The 17,900-nt window shown below is 57.0% G+C and overlaps 9 protein-coding genes across 9 annotated transcripts; 3 read left to right on the forward strand and 6 right to left on the reverse strand.

The window, feature by feature from the left end:
• Positions 1-32: 32 nt before the first annotated feature.
• On the reverse strand, positions 33-1,125 carry TRAVEDRAFT_46303 (uncharacterized protein; the record flags this gene model as incomplete). The annotated part of the gene is made up of 4 exons (XM_008038218.1): positions 33-45; positions 99-707; positions 761-1,069; positions 1,106-1,125. The coding sequence occupies 4 exons, from the start codon at positions 1,123-1,125 to the stop codon at positions 33-35; spliced, it is 951 nt and encodes a 316-aa protein (XP_008036409.1).
• A 442-nt stretch (positions 1,126-1,567) lies between these two features.
• Positions 1,568-2,132, forward strand: TRAVEDRAFT_78655 (uncharacterized protein; the record flags this gene model as incomplete). The annotated part of the gene is made up of 2 exons (XM_008038936.1): positions 1,568-1,806; positions 1,862-2,132. Coding segments are annotated over 2 exons (510 nt in total), but the record flags the coding sequence as incomplete, so codon positions are not given.
• A 755-nt stretch (positions 2,133-2,887) lies between these two features.
• TRAVEDRAFT_46305 (Aldo/keto reductase) lies at positions 2,888-4,686 on the reverse strand (the record flags this gene model as incomplete). Its single annotated transcript, XM_008038219.1, has 14 exons — positions 2,888-2,973; positions 3,036-3,166; positions 3,222-3,269; positions 3,350-3,444; positions 3,498-3,598; positions 3,651-3,665; positions 3,720-3,795; positions 3,851-3,888; positions 3,946-4,012; positions 4,072-4,173; positions 4,244-4,333; positions 4,395-4,431; positions 4,495-4,618; positions 4,677-4,686. The coding sequence occupies 14 exons, from the start codon at positions 4,684-4,686 to the stop codon at positions 2,888-2,890; spliced, it is 1,020 nt and encodes a 339-aa protein (XP_008036410.1).
• A 1,009-nt stretch (positions 4,687-5,695) lies between these two features.
• TRAVEDRAFT_119980 (uncharacterized protein) lies at positions 5,696-5,899 on the forward strand (the record flags this gene model as incomplete). Its single annotated transcript, XM_008038937.1, has 1 exon — positions 5,696-5,899. The coding sequence occupies one exon, from the start codon at positions 5,696-5,698 to the stop codon at positions 5,897-5,899; it is 204 nt and encodes a 67-aa protein (XP_008037128.1).
• Positions 5,900-7,731: 1,832 nt separating this feature from the next.
• Positions 7,732-8,174, forward strand: TRAVEDRAFT_119368 (hydrophobin 1; the record flags this gene model as incomplete). Its single annotated transcript, XM_008038938.1, has 3 exons — positions 7,732-7,854; positions 7,917-8,078; positions 8,133-8,174. 3 exons carry the CDS (start codon positions 7,732-7,734, stop codon positions 8,172-8,174), a joined length of 327 nt encoding a protein of 108 aa, XP_008037129.1.
• A 274-nt stretch (positions 8,175-8,448) lies between these two features.
• On the reverse strand, positions 8,449-9,739 carry TRAVEDRAFT_119113 (uncharacterized protein; the record flags this gene model as incomplete). The annotated part of the gene is made up of 4 exons (XM_008038939.1): positions 8,449-8,526; positions 8,578-9,074; positions 9,157-9,528; positions 9,595-9,739. The coding sequence occupies 4 exons, from the start codon at positions 9,737-9,739 to the stop codon at positions 8,449-8,451; spliced, it is 1,092 nt and encodes a 363-aa protein (XP_008037130.1).
• Positions 9,740-9,997: 258 nt separating this feature from the next.
• On the reverse strand, positions 9,998-12,145 carry TRAVEDRAFT_119513 (subtilisin-like protein; the record flags this gene model as incomplete). The annotated part of the gene is made up of 8 exons (XM_008038940.1): positions 9,998-10,060; positions 10,136-10,607; positions 10,665-10,802; positions 10,862-11,058; positions 11,119-11,229; positions 11,284-11,515; positions 11,577-11,842; positions 11,912-12,145. 8 exons carry the CDS (start codon positions 12,143-12,145, stop codon positions 9,998-10,000), a joined length of 1,713 nt encoding a protein of 570 aa, XP_008037131.1.
• Positions 12,146-13,246: 1,101 nt separating this feature from the next.
• TRAVEDRAFT_28405 (Aldo/keto reductase) lies at positions 13,247-15,277 on the reverse strand. Its single transcript, XM_008037973.1, has 14 exons — positions 15,117-15,277; positions 14,934-15,057; positions 14,837-14,873; positions 14,690-14,779; positions 14,527-14,628; positions 14,390-14,456; positions 14,295-14,332; positions 14,160-14,235; positions 14,093-14,107; positions 13,939-14,039; positions 13,790-13,884; positions 13,676-13,723; positions 13,489-13,619; positions 13,247-13,435 (listed from the first exon to the last, which is right to left on the reverse strand). The coding sequence occupies exons 1-14, from the start codon at positions 15,139-15,141 to the stop codon at positions 13,350-13,352; spliced, it is 1,035 nt and encodes a 344-aa protein (XP_008036164.1). The 5' UTR covers positions 15,142-15,277; the 3' UTR covers positions 13,247-13,349.
• Positions 15,278-15,834: 557 nt separating this feature from the next.
• TRAVEDRAFT_46310 (Aldo/keto reductase) lies at positions 15,835-17,640 on the reverse strand (the record flags this gene model as incomplete). The annotated part of the gene is made up of 14 exons (XM_008038220.1): positions 15,835-15,920; positions 15,983-16,113; positions 16,179-16,226; positions 16,280-16,374; positions 16,438-16,538; positions 16,590-16,604; positions 16,662-16,737; positions 16,799-16,836; positions 16,890-16,956; positions 17,020-17,118; positions 17,179-17,268; positions 17,329-17,365; positions 17,434-17,557; positions 17,616-17,640. 14 exons carry the CDS (start codon positions 17,638-17,640, stop codon positions 15,835-15,837), a joined length of 1,032 nt encoding a protein of 343 aa, XP_008036411.1.
• Between the last annotated feature and the right edge of the window lie 260 nt (positions 17,641-17,900).

A 17,900-nucleotide genomic window follows, 5' to 3' on the forward strand; every position in this document is an offset into this window, starting at 1 on the left:
CCTCCACCTCGATGTCGAATGTCTTCGGGAGGTTAACCCACTCTTCTATCCGCATCTGAGCGTCCGTATGCAACACTGTCGTGTCGCAAAACTCGCACAGGTTCTGCTCCCCGCCCTCCCTGCCCTCCCAGAGCCACCCATGCAGCGGCTCGTACCAGTGGCGCACGCGCGTCGCCTCGCGCAGGCTGCCCATGTCGATGTCCTGCAGAGTCCGTTGGATCGCGAGCGCACAGCGCTCCGGGTGGCGACAGACACGGCACGGCACAGCGCGGAGTACCCCCAGCGTGCGCGCCGCCCGCGCGGTCGTGAGCAGCGCGGTGCCCGCCATGACGCGCGCGCGCATGTCTGGGGGAAGCTCCTCGAGCTCGGGGCAGTGGATGGGGCCCTTGGCGTTCTTGTAGAACATGTCGGCTTGGGTGCGCGTCGCGAGCATGCAGCAGTCGAGCAGCGCGCCCGGAAGGAGGGTGGGGGTGTCGGTGAGTAGCGCGAGCGCGACGACGCGCGTGGCGGCAGTGGCGCAGGTTTCGAGGCATTTTTCGCGTGTCCGGATGTCTTCCCATTCCGTTGGGTTCGCGGGGTAGTACTTCTTGAGACGCGCGATGCCCTCGTCGACGAGGTCTTGTATTTCGTATTTGTGACCCATCCGGACGAGCGCGGAGAGGTAGACGAACCAAATCGCGGAGGGCTTGTCGGCGACATGGTAGTAGCTGTCGCGTGTGTCAGTCAGGAAGTGCGGAAACAGTGGATGAGTAAGACGTACTCCTTCCCTATGAACAAGGCGGAGAGCAGTGTTTGCAGTTCATGTGTGGTGTCTGGCATGCAGATGGCGGGACGGCCGTCTGCTGTCGTGGTGGCTGTAGGCAGCTGGCGCGCAATTTCGTCCTTGAGAACCCTCGACTCGCGCTCCAGGACCTCTCGGTATACACAGAACCCTATCGCTTCATTTCGAGGCAAAAGAATGATGTCGCCGTCCGGCAGCCACACGCATTCATCCTTCTCGATGTGGTGTGGGGAGGCATGAGCGCAATGGTCCTCCGAATCTGACGGGTCTGGCTTGTTATCAGGGAGCCTAGCGATTCGGTCAGCCCTGGGCAGTTTGACACACATAGCTCCGAAGGAGAACATGGCGGTAAGATGGCAGAGGAGGGGATGCGTTAAGGGACGACGACGCGGGATAAAGGCGACTCATGCGTGCCTCGACAAAGGTGTGCCACTGGGTGGCACAGCCGTATCTTTGTTCCCTCGGAGGCCAACACGTGCATCGTGCTTCTTGTCTTGCAGACGCAAAACGGTGCGAGTGGCTCACTTTGCTCGGTCCACCTACGTCCGAGTGGCCCAGTGCGTTAGCGCCGAATAGGCCTTTGTTCCCTTCAATTGTCGCCTCTCTTTGACTCTTACCTCCATACACCCCACAGTTCCAGCGATACGCCCTCCTTTAAACGCTTCAAGCATGTCCGACCAAAGACCCTGCAAGCGTCCTCGCAGAGAAGACGTACCTTCAGATGTCGCTATAGACTACCGCGCCGGGCCCATCACGGCCACCGATGCGCTCGCTAAACACGGGCCTACACGAGACGCAGACATCTGGTTCTCAACGGGGAACCTCATCATTGTCGCGAGCGGCCAGGTCGCGTTCCGCGTCTACCGAGGCCTTCTTGCAATCAAGTCGGAGGTATTCCGTGGGCTCTTCGAGCTGCCGCCTCCACCCGGCGACCACGAGAAGATGGACGATTGCCCGGTCGTCCAGCTCTCAGACTCGCCCGAAGATCTGAAGCCCCTTCTCCTGGTCATTTACTGCCGAAAAAAGTAAGCCGCGATCATCATGGTCCCCAATTATGTCACTCACCGCAACTTATGGCAGCTACTTCTACCGCAACGACGAGCCTATCCCGGTGCCATTCGACACCCTCGCAGCTCTGGTCCGCATGACGCACAAGTATGGGATCCATGATCTCTACGAGACTGCGCTCGGGCGCCTTCGAGCCTACTACCCCTCCGACCTTCGCTCCTGGGATGACATCTGTCGCCGCCAACGCTACGTGACAGCCCAGCCCTCCGACGCCCTCGTGTTGCTCAAGCTTGCACATCTGACGGAGACACAGTCCCTGCTCCCCACCGCCTACCTCATCTGCTGCTCGCTAGACGAAACAAGAAGGGTGCGCCCCCACACGGGCGAACAGAAGCCCCTCCTCGCCGAGCTCTCCGTCTGGGACCACAAGCGCGTGCTGAGCGGGAAGGCGCGGCTCGCACAGATGTGTGCGACGCGCGTCTTCCACATGCTGCGTCCGATTCCGTGCGAGACATGTATCCACCCGGAGGTCTGTATGGCGACGGTTCATAACGCGTTGAGGCAAATCAGCCTCGTGAAGCTCGAGAAGGCGACGAGCGACCTGTATGTTTTGGAGCCCCTCATCAACTGGTTCTGGGAGCAGGGGCCGGGGAAGCGGCCATGCGGCTACTGCTCGCAAGCGGCAGACGCAGCGCACAAAGAAATGCGGGAACAGGTGTGGGCCAAGCTTCCCTCTGTCTTCGGGGTCGAAGTAGAAGAGTGGGGGAAAGAGGTAGACGTAGAAGAAACAGACGTCGACGAAGATGAGGCAGAGGCGGAAGCGGAGGAAGAAGAAGCATAGTGGACCCGGGTTTGTGTGGCATACTTGATAATCTGCAATCGTTTACTGACAAGCCTTCAGAAGCGTTCAGAACCTCACACGGATTGTATGACTTACACATAGAGTATTCACCCTTGTACACCATATTCCTCCCTTGCAGTACTCTCTGTGTCGCTTGTGTATGAGAATGGAACCGCATAGCAGCACTAGATACGTGCATGTATATTTGACTTCCTGCATTCCGAGTACATTGTTGTGCGCCCATGATCCTACACGCCTTAGACGTGGCCGGCGATGCGCAGGGGCTGGTACGGCTCTTCGAGATACTTGATCTCATCATCGGTCAGCTTCACGGCGAGCGCGCCTACCCCGCTCCACACATTAGCGTCCGTTTCACCGCAGCGGTCACCTGGCAGCGAGGCGTACCAATGATATCCTCCAGGTTCTTCAAGTTCGTCGACCCGACGATGGGTGCGGAAACACCATCCTTGGAGAGCATCCAGGCGATCGAAACCTGGGCCATGCTTACGCTCTTCTTCTTCGCGAGCTCCTCCACCCTGAACAATCGTGAGTCAACGGCGTAGCAGAAAAGAGTCTGCGGTGGCTACATACCGCGAAACGATCGCCGTCGATGCCGGATTCTGGTACCATCCAAGGAGACTAGGAAGCAATGACCATATCAGCATCACTTATGCTGGGCCAAAATGTCTGCGAACAGGCGAAAGACGAAGTCGGCTTACTTATCAGACTCTGCCCGTTTAGAATCAGTGTTGAGCGGCCGGGTGAGCATTCCGCGCGCGAGCGGCGACCACGGTATGGACCCCACACCGAACATCTATAAAGTACGCTATGTTAAGCATCTAGTATATAAGGTGGAAGGCCACCTACCTTCAGCGTCGGGAACATCTCACGTTCTTCCTCGCGGTACAGCAGGCTGTAGTGGTTCTGCATCGATATGAACGGCGTGAGCTTGTGTGTGATCGCGTAGTCTGCCATGATGTCAGCTTGCACCAAACGGTATAGAAGGAATCCTATACAAACTTTGCATCTGGTGAACTGTATATCGCGTTAGCCAGAAGGGACATACACGATAATGTCTATGGGACTCACATTGGTACGCATAGCAGGAGCTCATGCCGATGTAGCGGACGTATCCGGCTTTGACGACATCGTGCAGGGCTTGCATCTATCGTGCACCAGTCAACCTTGAAATGGGCGCTTCAAATCTAGATGAGACAAACCGTCTCTTCGATGGGGGTGTTGTAGTCAAAGCGGTGACCTACGTGAAGTCAGCGTTGATGCTACCCTGAACGTACTCGGAGCACCTGATTCTTACATTGGAGCAGATCGATATGTTCCAGTTGGAGGCGTTTCAGGCTGGCCTTGACCGAGTCGAAGATATGCTGCCAACGCATACGTATGAGGCTTCATGGAGCCCGTAAAATTGACTCCAAGCACCGACCTTGCGACTGAGCCCGTATTGATTGATTATCCCGAGTTCTTCCGGCTTTTTACCCAGACCATAGAAGTATGTACCGTGGTCTGGCAAGACAGGTACGCAAAGCTGGCGTTGAAAAACCGGCCGCATGACTTAGATTAACCCTATGACACCCTCGTTGAGGACTGATACGCACCTTGGTCATGATGACGAGCTCCTCTCGCGGGAGTTGCAGCTCTTTGATCGCCTTTCCGAGGATTATCTCGGATAGGCCATTCGAGTATGACTTGGATAATCGAGTCAGTGCCTCCGTTGTTTTTGAACGTGAGACTTCAGACGGGACTCACGTTGGCGGTATCAAATGTCGTGATCCCATGTTCATATCTGAAGCACAGAAGGCGTAAGAAATATGCTCGAGATATAATACGCGCTGACGAAACGACGTACGCAAACTTGATATGTTTGATAGCTTCTTGCTCGGGGAGCACCCAGCTCTGCCACTCGGGGCTGCCGTATGACATGCATCCTAGGATGATACGCGACACCTTCAAGCCAGAGTTTCCGAGGCGAACTACAGAAACAGCGTTTCAGCAAACATCCTCCTGCAGTGAGCACATGATTAAACTTACCATACTGCATTGTTGTAGAGGGTTGAGCAACGTAGAACGAGACCGGTATATTGATTCGTGCAGGTAGAAGACGGTTTAGTGCGGGAAGGTATGCGATGTACCGAAGCTATATGTTAGAGGCAAATGTCCGACCGGCATACAGTCGCTCGTTCGGAACCCCATTTGCAAGACGTGTCGCGACACTTCGGTCGGGGTGAAGCCGCTATTTGCTACCTCCGCTCGAGTTTTGCGCACATGCGTCAGGTACTGTGACAACGTTCAGCAATGGCCTAACGTGATGCAGGCCGATGTATGGAGTTTCAGTTCACGGTGAGCACGGTTTGAAGCGGAACATCATTTCCAATGTCTTATGCTATGTCCGTCATACGTCGCCCTGGTAGAACCCGAGCAGCCTCGGAGAAGGGCACACCAGGAGCAAACGAATTTGGAATTCATATCCAGCGTTCCGAAACGTGAGCGGATGTGCAGGTGTAATCCTGATTGAGCAAGTGCTAGAGGGAGGGAAGTTTCTGTTGTTGTTGTCGAGTCGTTGAAAACGAGACAGAGTGTAAAAAGGCGCCCACTCCCCGCATCCTTCCCACGTGGCTTTGTTTGGCCAGCATAAGGGGCCAAACAAACATCAATCCCTCCTCGTCCTCTCCCTCATTGTCCGCTCGCCGACTCGCTGAAACCTGCCTCTTTTGCTGTCTGTGTGTATCTGTGGACATGGTAACCTGGCAACTGTCGCATATCTAGGCGTTGCTGTTGACTCGTGCTTGCCCTGCCTCGAGACCTTCCTCGCAAGGTAAGTTCGCCTCTGGACGACGCGAAGTGCACTCGATTGGCAATCTGCTACTCCTCCTCGCAACCTGTGGACGCAATCCTCTCTGATGCTAGTGGTATATAACGTGGATGTGAGAGGCATGGAGTCCGCATCATCAGCTAAGTCTCTCGACATCTGCTCGACGCACCAAGTCCTCTCCCGCTCGAGTCACTCCACACACACCACCATCCTTCTCACCCGAGTATCTTTCTCCAAGATGTCTTACACCGCCTTCGCGCCCTCCTACACCTACGCGAGCCCCGCGTCTCCCAACGCCTTCTCCCTCTTCGCGTCCGCCCAGTCGCCGCGCGACACCTACCACACCTACGAGGACGCACGCCAGGTGCTGCGTCTCTCCAACGGGCACTCCTCTGTCAAGAGGACGAAGACCTCCGGCCTGAAGAAGATCTTCGGGCTGTGAGCGGACACCCGCACGCTCGTTGACATCGATCCGAGCTCGCTTCCCTACCCCTCCAACGCGCTGGTCATGCACCTACGCCGCCATCCGGCCCTGTCGGCATGAGTCCTCCTCGCGCCCGCAGTCGCTCCACCGCCCACGCCGCACTTCCGACACTGCGTCACATCCCACCGTGGAGGACTCCTCTGCCGCGCCGCTCGTCTCACGGGCTCCCGACGTGGACATCCCGTCGCTCTCACCGTAAACCTCGCTCCCCGCGAGTCGGTCTCACTTCCTATGAAGTCCTAGCCTGGCTTAATGGGATATCTGGTTCACCGACGTATTCATGGACTATACTGTAGATCACCGGACTCTTAGCCATGGTCAATTGTCGCATCTGTAACCGCACACATGAGCCGCCTACAAATTGCATCCGATCGAGCAAATATCTAGCGTCATTGACTTGAGTATGTTTGGCAGGAAGAACGCAAACGACAGACACGGAACACCCCATGCTTTCTTCCGAATACATTCATGCTCTTTTAACACACCTCGTCGGTCTGCGCCCAGAGATCGCGAACGCATAAACGTTGAACCCCAGACGTCACAGGGGCAGCCGTAGTACGGCATGATTTCTGCGCTCGATTCGCTCCTCCCAGTACGTACGTCGGTTCCGGTTTCCGCCCCAGTTAACTCGTCTGCCGTTTGTAGGAGAAGCTCTTGCATACCCAGATGGTTGCGGAGAGTGTTCGCTGGAAAAAAGTTTGCAACCTCGGCACTCGACAACGCCGGCGGACATTAGAGGGTGTCAACGTCCTTGTCAGGGTCCTCGGAGCATACAGCGCAGCCCGGCGTCCCGCGCTGATTGCGCGGGGCCGACATGACGGCAAACGGCGTGCAGCATGCGTTGGAGCTCGCGGCGCGCTCCCGCAAAGGGAGACCGCTGTTGCCAGAGCATGGACAAAGCCCGCAACCGTGAATGAGCCGTGTACACGGTGAGCGTGCCATCTAACTTCTTGGATCGGGCTCGAAGGTCCAACTTGCCTCTTAGGCTTTGCGCTTCGTTCGTACCCGCCCTGGAGTCTAAAAGGCTTCCTTCGGCTCCGCGATGCAGTAGGCCACCTCCGACGACGTAACTTCTACGCATCAATCACTACCAAGGCCGGCCACGATTTTGCCTGACCAGAGGCTAAGATTAACAAGCGGTAACGTACCAGAATATAGTTCTGTCAGTCTATAACCATACCCACAGCCGCTCCATTCCACGGGGATATTCGCTGCCGCCCGAAACCTACGTATGCGCAGCTGAAACGATGCGGTGCCGCGCGAGGAACGTCAAACAGAAGCCTTTTGGAACTTGCGACGGAGTCGTCCGCGCCAGTAGCGGAGCATCAGTCAAGGGTCCGAGCTTCCATCTGTCCAGAACAACACGAACTGGATGGGCGTCGCGAGGTGGACGTCAGTATGCGGAGCATCTGCCAGTACGGAGCATTGCGGCCCTGGGGTATAAGCGGACGTGGTAGCCTCGTGGTAGAACGCCGTGAGGTCCGAATGCGGCCCTGCAAGGACAGACGGCGCTACGCTGCTATGTGCCCGTACGTTATGCGCGTCGGTCGCGAGGAGCTGCCAAGTTTATCGTACCTGTGACGTTTAACATGATGAGTAGAATGACGAAGGTGCAGGATGCGAGCGCTGCGACTGTCCACGGCGTCCGATGAGGCGAAAGAGAGAACCAGACTGACCGTCGCGGCTGTATAAAAAGGGATGGAGAGGAGGGATTTCTCTACAGGTCGAACAATCCACTCGCCCTTCGCTCTTCAACATCCACTCATCCTACTACTCTCTCAACCAACATGATGTTCTCCCGCACTCTCGCTCTCACCATCTCTGCCCTGCCCCTTCTTGCGGTCGCCACCCCCCTCGAAGCCCGTCAGGATTGCTCCACCGGGGCTCTCCAGTGCTGTGACAGCACTGAGACGGTATGTGATTCCGATTATGCTTTCCGTGTTCGACCGAGCTGATTTGGATGCGTGCTACATAGGCTGGCTCCGCCGCGGGCGCTGCCCTCCTCGGTCTTCTGGGCATCGTCGTCCAGGACGTGAATGTTCTCCTGGGAGTCAACTGCTCTCCGATCACCGTCATTGGCGTCGGCGCGGGTAGTTCGTGCAGCGCCCAAGCCGTATGCTGCGAGGACGACAGCCACGTACGTTCCCCGCCGAGCTCTATGAGGCTTCTGATGAGTAACTTGTATATCTAGGGAGGTCTCGTTTCCATCGGTTGCGTGCCCGTGACCCTTTAAGGACGAGTGGACGTGTTGTCTTGATGAAGGAGAAGCATACGGACACTAGACTATCGAGTACTATGATTGTTTCTTGAATGGACATATGCGAGAATGTTGAATATTCTATGTTCGACTCGTAAACGGAATCCGCACATGGTGCCCACTAGCAACAGACCCGCGACTCCAACTTGCGAGCACGTATACGCATGAAGGTCCAGCTTACGGAAATTACCCGTCGTGAACATCTGGAAAACTGACAGATAAACTACAACGGCAAACATGCACGGCCCCTTCACTGGGTACAGTACTCATCCACGTTGCTCAGCTCCAGAAACGCTGCCAGGACATGCTCAGGCATATCCCAGTGCGCCTCGTGAGGAGGATAAGCTTATGCACGCTACGGGGCAGACACATGACTCACAAAGTGGTTTGCACCTCTCAGGCGCACGAAGACAGCGTCCCTCACGGGCAACCCGGCCTCTCGGGACTCCTGCAGCTCCTTGTACAAGGAGTATGCACCCCACGGCATCTCCCACTCGGTGTGATCGCACCATACAACACGAACTTCAACATCGTGCCACTTATTGCCGACGTGCCCATCATCGTCGAGGTAGAACGCCCGCCTGTGCAGTGTTTGGTAGGTCCCGAGCTTCATGCATGCCTGCGTCAGGAGTCGATCGCATCCCCCCGGCCCACCAGCAGGAGGGTATGTAGACTCCTCGAGCTCTTCAGAACTCATGCGCGTCGTGGTGGGCGAGGGGTCGGCGAGCGCGGGTCCGAAGCTTAGCGCAGAGGCACCGCGCGACCATATGTCGCCGTGGGCGTGGTAGCCAGAGAGCCAAGCGTCGTAAGCATCGGAGGGTTCTGACGGGTATGCGACTGGGGGCGGGGGCTGGCCGAGGCCGACATAAGATCCGTCTGGATATCAAGAGAGTTGAGCACGACCGACCACAGGGCGGAGAAGGAAGCGGGATCCAGATAGGCTAGGCCTCGTGCTCACCGTAGTAGACGATGCGCTTGAAGTATGACCGGAGATCTACTTCCCTTGGCGGACAGTAGTCGATGTTGGCGAGCAATGCGTTCATCCAGACCGTCCCGAACGACCACCCAACGAGGATGATCCCTCCCGCAAGAGGTGTATGCTCGCTTGTGATGAAGCGCGTCAGGTAGTCGTGGATCTCCTGCGTACGATCGCGCATGAACGCGAGCATAGTCTCTGCATTGTTTGGCGTAGGCGGCGAGGTTACGAGGCTCTCAAGCAACGAGAGATCCACATTGTTGAATGGCGCAGACCCCGGGTATCCGTGCCTGTTCACAGCGACGACCCGCGCGCGGTGCTGATGTGCAAGCGGAATTAGTTTCCTGAAGTTTCCTACGACGAAGCATGAGAGTGGCGTGTGAGCTTGATGCAATGCAGTTTGATTGAGGGCAGACACACCGCCATGCCAGACGTAGCCGTGAATGATGACCACCGTCGTGTAGTTTGCAATCCCTGGCGGAGGGCCAGAGTCAAGATATGCATATAAGGCAGTGTCAGAGCTCTGAAGATGCGCTGTAGATGCTCTGTCCCGTGTTGCCCGCATCTGAGCGAGGGGACAGAGGCTGCAAAGTAAATGGCAAGAGCAGAGAGCGCGAGCGCCCTGATCTGACACTCGAGCTGGGCATATTCGGACATCCAAGCGCTGGTCGGTGCTCTGGATGACGTACAGGTTCGGAGTAACACAGTGAGATTTTTCAAGATGCAACAAACGAGAGAACACGTAGATTCTGCGTCTCATGAATCGCTATGCCATGTCGGAGCCTCGAACGCAGACCAACCAGTGTGCGCAGGCGCGTGGTATCTACGGCAAGTCGAGAGCGGCGGCGAGCAGCTTCGCGAAGTTAGGCGTCCCCAAGCCAGTAACCTGTCAAAGGATGACAGTGCAACCACGTATGTCTCAGCCTCAGCTAAGCTTAGGTCCTACACAAGGAAGACTTACCGGGTCCCATCCCTGTGCGGCAGGAAAGCCCTGCGAGCCGCAGCCAGGGTTCGAGCCCTCCGTGACGTCGTTCAACGCGCTCGCGCCAGCCTCCGAGTACAAGAACGGGTTCAAGAACCCAAGCGGCGGCTTCCCTTTAGATGCGAGACGGTCGTTGATGAGCGCGATAACGCTGGCGAACAGCGGGCTCGACGCGCTCGTGCCCGAGACGATGTCCGTGTCGCCGCTCACGACGATCAGGTAGTCGACGCCGGCCGCGGAGACGTCCGGGAACGCCCGCCCGCTGGCGTTGAAGAGGCCTTCATTGACTGTGCCGTTAGCGAGTGTCTTGTTGATGTATGTGTCGACGACGGCCTGCTGGTATGCGGGCGTCGGGAAGAAGTTGGAGAACCCGCCCGATGAGAACTCAGCGGCCGTTTCGATGGTGAGTCCGGAGGTGGTGGTTAGTTGGGTGGCGCCGACGGAGGTTAGGCTAGAAACGTAAGTGAGCGATTGGAATATGGGACGAGAGTGTGGACGGAAGACTTACAAGGGGCAGCCGGAGGGGAAGGTCGGGACGAACTGGACGCAGCCCTTTGCCTGCGAGCCGGAGACGCCACCGTCGCCCGAGGAAAAGAGGATAGACGTTCCTCTCGCACCGAGCTGAGCGTACGCTTGGCACAAATTCCTGCGTGAGGCAATGACTGTCGTCAGCGCATACAAGCTGGCACAAATTTTGAGACATACCGAACCAGGTTTTGGGATAGTGCGCCCTCATCGGCCCCGTAGCTGGTCGTCAGAACCTGGGGCGGAGCAGGCTCTGCTAAGAGAGAATTGATCAAGTCCAGGAAGCCGAAGATCCCGTCCTTTGTGCTGTCGCCGACGGAGAAGAAGGTAGTGTTGACCGCCGTAGCGATGCCGACGGTGTATTGAGTATCTAGATTCTGCCAGGTCCCTTCATTATAAGTCTCAGTAATACGCGAAGACGTAAATCTGTCACATACGGCTTCGATACCGGCGTCAGACGGATCCTGAGGGTTCTGGCCACCGTCAAGGGCTTTCAGGTTAAACGTCGTGCTGTTGGACACGTCTGGGCGGAATTTTGTCAAGAATGTCTGGGGAATCTGAGTAAGCTACTATGGATCCTGCAAGTTGCGTGGTAAACTCACCTCCAGATCCGCTTGGTTAGCAAACTGGTCAATGAAACCGCTAACACCGAGCTGGTTGCTCGACTGCGTCGCAGGCGTCGAAGGGATGCCATATAAGTCCTGCAAGCACGCCGGCGTGATATCCACATCACACGTTGTCGGGACAGCGTTCGCAACGAGAGCGGAGTCGACCGGCACACGGGCTTCGCGATGCGCAGAGACCACTGGTACAAGAGGCTTTATGTCTGCAAAGCTGTTGCAAATTTGGCAATGGGTCAGTAAGACGGCGATGCGTATGCGAGGCCAGCACTGACGTAATGGTAGGATGAACGAGGTCCAGGTGGTCCTTGAGCTCGGCGGGGATAGAGTACGACAACGTCCGGATAACTTGACGACCAGTGGCGTCGTCTTGGAAGACGGAGAATTGGGCGCCGAGAAGCTTATTCGCTTTGCTGACCGGCACCTGGACGGCGATCCAGTCCCCGGCGGGCGATATGGGCGTCCCGCTGAGGCCGTTGGCAGCGAGCCACGCGTTGACGGCAGTGACACTGTCCTGCTTGGGCGCGACGTACTGCTCGACCTACAACACGAATATCAGTAATCATAGTAGTAATCGTAGGCGACCACTACCAAAATGATATTGGCGTACCTCCGCTTTGGACAAGTGCTTGCCATAATTGGCACTCGACGGCGTGCTGACGTCGTAGAGCCGCTCCTCGAGCCCAGCAAAGTTGCTCTGGACGAGCGCCATACGAAGGTTCAGCACGGTGTCGGGCGCCGCCGCGCCGTGGATAGAGAATCCAGCAGGGATTCCCCTACGGGCTTCGTGCAGCTGGAGGGTCGATGCGACCGCCGAGCTGGCGACTCCGGCGCACGCGGACATGAGTGCGGCGAGCCTGAGGAAGTTGACGACGACCATGGCGTTGGCGGAGGTGGTGCAAGGAGGACTGAGGGGAGCCCTTGTGTCTGTAGTGGCATTTTGCTACCTCTTTTATAGGTGTGTGTCTATTGCGCCAGTGCCAGGTTCTCGTTGCGACGTCGAGCCCAGGCCGTCGCAGATCGTGGCTGAAGGGCTTCTACATCGCCCTTCATGGGTAGAGAAGGGGGAAGCCATGTGCCTACAGACCAGAGGCCGAGTCAGTTAGCGGAAGAAGACGCCAGTCTGGTCGTATATAAACCTGCTGCCTGTCCACGCCAGCGGCCGTACAGACCGTATGACCTTCCGGAGCGCTCAACGTGGTGCATCTGCGTCACGTAGGCTCAATTTGCTGAGACTTTTACCGGAGATTTGTGCTTCTTTGAGGTGATTCAGGACGACCGGTTTCCAGAGTGCTCTCCCCGTTGGAACGTGGTGGATGGTGGCGGTTCTTCTTGACGGAGCGTGGGTAACTCATACACGGAAGAACGAGTTTCGAGTCTTCGCGCCAAGGCAGGGCATACAGTGGATGATATGGCTGTCAGAAGTTAAGCTCGGTGCTTGCTATACCATACAGCATGGGGCACGCGGCACACACCTTCGGTTACCTAGAGCATCCCACATGCCAATCTCCATTGATCGTAAATCTACCAGGCACGGGGCTGGCTGGGATTACAAGCTTGTTAATTTGGGGTTCTGCAAATTTGAATACGATTTCTCCGCATTTCTTGTGCGCTGCATGCAGAGTCTCGATGGTGTGTGATGCATGATGGAGGAGAGGAGGAACCTACTTACGTCGGGCGTCTCCCAACCCGTGCCAATGAATCGCTGTGACCATACCACGTGAGCGTGATGCAACGCGTTTCAGGCCTGCAGCGCCCGAGCGCGTCATGAGCTCGCGCGGCGCGTCGTACATACCGAAGCGCCCAGCCGTCCTAAGGAGGGACGCAGAATGGCGACGGCCGACGCCGAAATCAGCCAAAGTCGGAGCAGGTTCAAGTCGGCCTCCACCCACGCTTCTACGTCATGCGTTTCGCTGTGCTAGCGTGCTATAATATATCTGATGTTCGCGTTCAACGTTCAACGTTCAACATTCATGAAATTCGTGCGACTAATTGTTATACAACGACTCGACCTTGCGGAATGTCTCTACGGTCTCTGCAGCGGAGACTCAGTAGTGGCCGATGATGTTCGTGGGCTGGTACGGCTCCTCGAGGTACTTGATCTCCTCCTCCGTCAGCTTCACCTCGAGCCCGCCTGCACCGTGTCAGCATATGCATTGCGAGTGAAGGATAGAAATAAAAGCGTACCGAGGGCGTCCTCGAGGTTCTTCAGGTTGGTGGTGCCGATGATGGGCGCGGACACGCCGGGCTTGGAGAGGACCCAGGCCATGGAGATCTTCGCCATGCTCACGCCCTTCTTCTTCGCGAGCTCCTCGACGCTGGTAGTAGCTGAGTCAGCTTCGCGGAGTAAGCGCAAGTTATTGCGTGTACACACCGGCCGACGATCTTGGGGATGCTCTGCTGCTGGAAGAAGTACATGAACCTGTATGACGCGGGCGCGGGAACGTCAGCATCATAAGACGTGTAGTATTAGTGTAGGATCACAAACCCGTCTGTCTTGCCACGCAAAGTCTCCTCAGTCATGGGGCGGGTGAGCAGACCACGGCCGAGGGGCGACCACGGAGTGGAGCCGACGCCAAAGAGCTACATGCCAAATCTATCAGGAGGCGTGTCGTGCCGGATATATGAGCGACTTACCTTGAGCGTCGGGTACATCTCGCGCTCCTCCTCGCGGTAGATCAGGCTGTAGTGGTTCTGCATGACGATGAACGGCGTGAGGTTGTTGTTGATCGCGTAGTCTAGCGGCGTAGGTGAGCGATATGTCACGCATCCGGAAGCCCTCGAAACGCACTCTGCATCTGATGGACTGTGAACGAAGATCAGCTGAATGTACAAGTACGTTCTGTGGTCGGACTCACACTGGTACGCGTAGCAGGAGCTCATGCCGATGTAGCGCACGTAGCCGGCCTTCACGACGTCATGGAGCGCTTGCATCTACCATGTCCTTCAGCCCGTGTACCACGCGCCTAAGTCACCGCTGATGAGGCACTTACCGTCTCCTCGATCGGCGTCTCCTTGTCAAAGCGGTGGCCTATCACAACCATTGTGAGTGAGCAGACATCGGACGATGATTCAAGGAGGCACGCACAAAACAGGACGTCAATGTAGTCAAGCTGAAGGCGCTTCAGCGACGCCTTCACGCCATCGAAGATGTGCTGCAAATCGCCAATCGATGGTGAGTCTCGGGGAACGGCATGTCTCGGGACGGCGAGGAGCGGGACGCACCTTGCGGTTCAGGCCCTGCTGGTTGATGATGCCCTGGGAGAGCGGGTCGAAGCCCGGGACCCAGACGTTCACGTTTGCGGCCTTCGGCACCGGGCTGAACAGCTAGAGGTGGCAAAGGATATCAGGGCGCGTTCTGAGGTGTAGCAGGTGGCTGTATGCGGACCTTGGTCATGATCACGAGCTCCTCGCGCGGGAGGTTCAGCTTCTTGATCGCGTTTCCGAGGGTGACCTCCGACAGGCCGTTCGAGTACACCTGCGCTTGACATGAGCTGCATTTCCGCGATCGCATCTACCAGCAATATGCACGTACGTCTGCGGTGTCGAACGTCGTGATGCCGTGGTCGTAGCTGAGCGAGAGTCAGCGGTCAGGACTGCGCGTACCTCGCGCCACGATGTGCACGACGTACGCAAACTTGATGTGCTTGATGCCCTCCTCCTCGGCGAGGACCCACTCCTGCCACTCGGGCGAGCCGTAGGACATGCAGCCCAGGATGATCTTGGAGACCTTCAGGCCGGAGTTGCCGAGGCGGACTGCGCGGCTCCTCGTCAGTTCCTTCGCTTCGACGCATGATAACTGGATCACCACCGACCGTATTCCATCTTCGTGTTGGCCATTGTGAGCTGTGGTTGGCTAGAGTGAGCTGGATGAGCGTCGATCTGAGAGAGCTTCGAGTTGGATGATGGAAGATCTCTGCGGCGAGAAGAGGCCTATATAAGCACCACGCAGCCTGGGCTGTACCGTAGCTCGCGGTGTAAGACAGATGTCAATCCCATGACAAGATTGTAGGGATCGTGGGTGCGAGAAGTGCGCTCGTGCTACTGTGATCGGCTGCGAGATGCCGCTGCGGGCTTCTGTAATAGGCAATCCAATTGCCATATACAGAAAAACCCACACAAAGCAGGGAATGGGTATCGCGAACGTGCCTTGTCTCTATACCTCTTGACCCACTGTCGTGACTGTTCTCTGACGTGCCGCAACGCCGCGTCAGTGTAAGAGCCTCCGAATCGGACTCGAGCAAAATCGACGGACAACCTACTTCAAGAAAACACTGAAACGCATTCGCCGACCGGAGGCATCGCCTACCACCACCGGCGCTCTGAGACAAGGGAACAACCTACCACACCTCCGAGCGGAACCTCGCATGCTCACACGCATACCGTCATACGGCGCACAAGTACGTCGCGTACATCGCTTCCTACATTCACTACCTTCTTTGGCGTTGTATTCGTACACGTACACGTTCAAGCCGCTGTGCACGGGGAGGAGCGGCTCGCCGATCGGAGGTAGCACACAGCACCCACCCCGGCCTAGGAGTGACCAACGATCGCGACCGGCGTGTACGGCTCCTCGAGGAACTGAATGTCCTCCTCCGTGAGCTTCACGTCCAACGCGCCTGAAAGTAGACCCCATCCCCGTCAGTCTGCGTGTCCCTCCACCTCGATGCGTGCCACTCACCGATGATGTCCTCCAGGTTCTTGAGATTCGTCGTCCCAATGATGGGCGCGGTCACGCCTGGCTTCGCGAGGATCCAGGCGGTCGCGATCTGCGCCATGCTTGCGCCCTTCTTCTTGGACAGTTCCTCGACTCTGTGAGTTCGTCAGCCTCGCGCACCTATGCGGTGTGAACATCACTGCGAGAAACGGAGACGTACCGGCCGACGATGGCGGGGATAGCAGGTATGTCGTAGATCTTCTGATACCTGCGATGTGTGTGAGCGACCAGGGGGCGGCGTGGCGGACGGGCATGACTTACGCGTCGGTCTTGGAGCGCAGCGTCTCGGTGTTAAGCGGGTGCGTGAGCATGCCGCGGCCGAGCGGGGACCACGGGATGGCACCCACGCCGAAGTTCTATCGTCACGGGCGTAAGACCCTGCGCAATTGATGTGCAGGCATGCGACGCTGGCGGCGCACCTTCAGCGTCGGGAACATCTCGCGCTCCTCCTCGCGGTAGATCAGGCTGTAGTGGTTCTGCATGGAGATGAACGGCGTGAGGTTGTTCGTGATCGCGTAGTCTGTCACAGTCGGTGAGTAATATATACGGTGACGACGCCCTGCAAACGTACTTTGCATTTGGGTGACTATCTCTCGTGGTTAGCGCCGCACAAACTGAACCAAGATAGTAGTCGCGGACTTACACTGGTACGCATAGCAGGAGCTCATCCCGATGTAGCGCGCGAGTCCCGCCTGGACGACATCGTGTAGAGCGTGCATCTGAATTCACGTAGCGCATCAGCGACACGATGGACCGATGCACTATGGTTTAGGCGCATACAGTCTCCTCGATGGGTGTCTCGTAGTCGAACCGATGGCCTGCCCAAGCGAGTCTTCAGTTTCCTGCTCTTCCGCGGCGCGCACGTACTCACATTGCAAAACATCGACGTAGTCCAGCTGCAGTCGCTGCAGGCTCTCCTTCACCGAGTCGAAGATGTGCTGCACGATGGAGTATGGTGAGCACACCCAGTCACACACACGCGACAAGCTACGGTGCCCCACCTTGCGGTTCAGCCCTTTCTGGTTGATGATCCCAGCGGATTCCGCCTCGGGTCCCGACCAGATAGCCTTGGTGAGGCCCTTCGGCTTCGCGAAGTACAGCTATGCACAGACGGAGTTAGCGAGGAATAAACACTCATCATCGGAAATGTAGGTGCGCACCTTGGTCATGATGACCAGCTCCTCGCGCGGCAGGTTGAACTGCTTGATCGCCTTCCCGAGGGCGACCTCGGAGAGTCCGTTTGAGTAGATCTGCCGTACAAATACTGTGAGCGTTATGGACATCAGACTGTGAGACACGCTTCTACGCACGTTGGCCGTGTCGAAGGTCGTGATTCCATGGTCATACCTAGCAGGCCGATATTACAGGTCATCACCCTTGTACCGAGATCTTAGACGCAACAGACTGGGACTTACGCGAACTTGATGTGCTTGATGCTCTCTTCTTCGCCCAGCACCCAATCCTGCCACTCGGGGCTGCCGTAGGACATACATCCGAGGATGATTCTGGACACTTTGAGCCCGGAGTTGCCGAGGCGGACTGTGCATAGTCACAGTGAGTGATGAGGCATAGAAGGGCATGCGCTCATATGACTTACCGTATTGCATCTTCTGTGTACTCATCTCCGGATCTAGAGGAGGGACGGTTACTATGTAGGGCGTCTGAAGGGGAATGCGGTCCTTGCAGTGCAGATCGTGAATGGATCGGTTATATATGCGCTGGGCTGGACTCCACCAAAGTACCGGATAGCGAGGGTGTTGGCTCTCTCCGGCCAACAAGGGCCCGCGATGAGAGATACCAGAGTGGCCGCGGAACGTTTATGACGTCTACAGCCGGGGATAAAAGTCGCGCCGAGCCTCTCGCCGCACCTTTCTTGACCTCG

Source organism: Trametes versicolor (genome assembly GCF_000271585.1).
Source record: "Trametes versicolor FP-101664 SS1 unplaced genomic scaffold TRAVEscaffold_4, whole genome shotgun sequence".
Classification (NCBI taxonomy): Eukaryota; Fungi; Basidiomycota; class Agaricomycetes; order Polyporales; family Polyporaceae; genus Trametes; species Trametes versicolor.

Bases quoted from the DNA above. Each gene is read 5' to 3' on its own strand.
- TRAVEDRAFT_28405 (XM_008037973.1), bottom strand. From the start codon at position 15,141: ATGGCCAACACGAAGATGGAATACG. The intron at 14,629-14,689 runs GTCCGCATACAG...TGCCACCTCTAG, and splicing joins AGCTCGTGATCATGACCAAG to CTGTTCAGCCCGGTGCCGAA. The intron at 13,724-13,789 runs GTTTGTGATCCT...CGCGTCATACAG, and splicing joins TTGCGTGGCAAGACAGACGG to GTTCATGTACTTCTTCCAGC.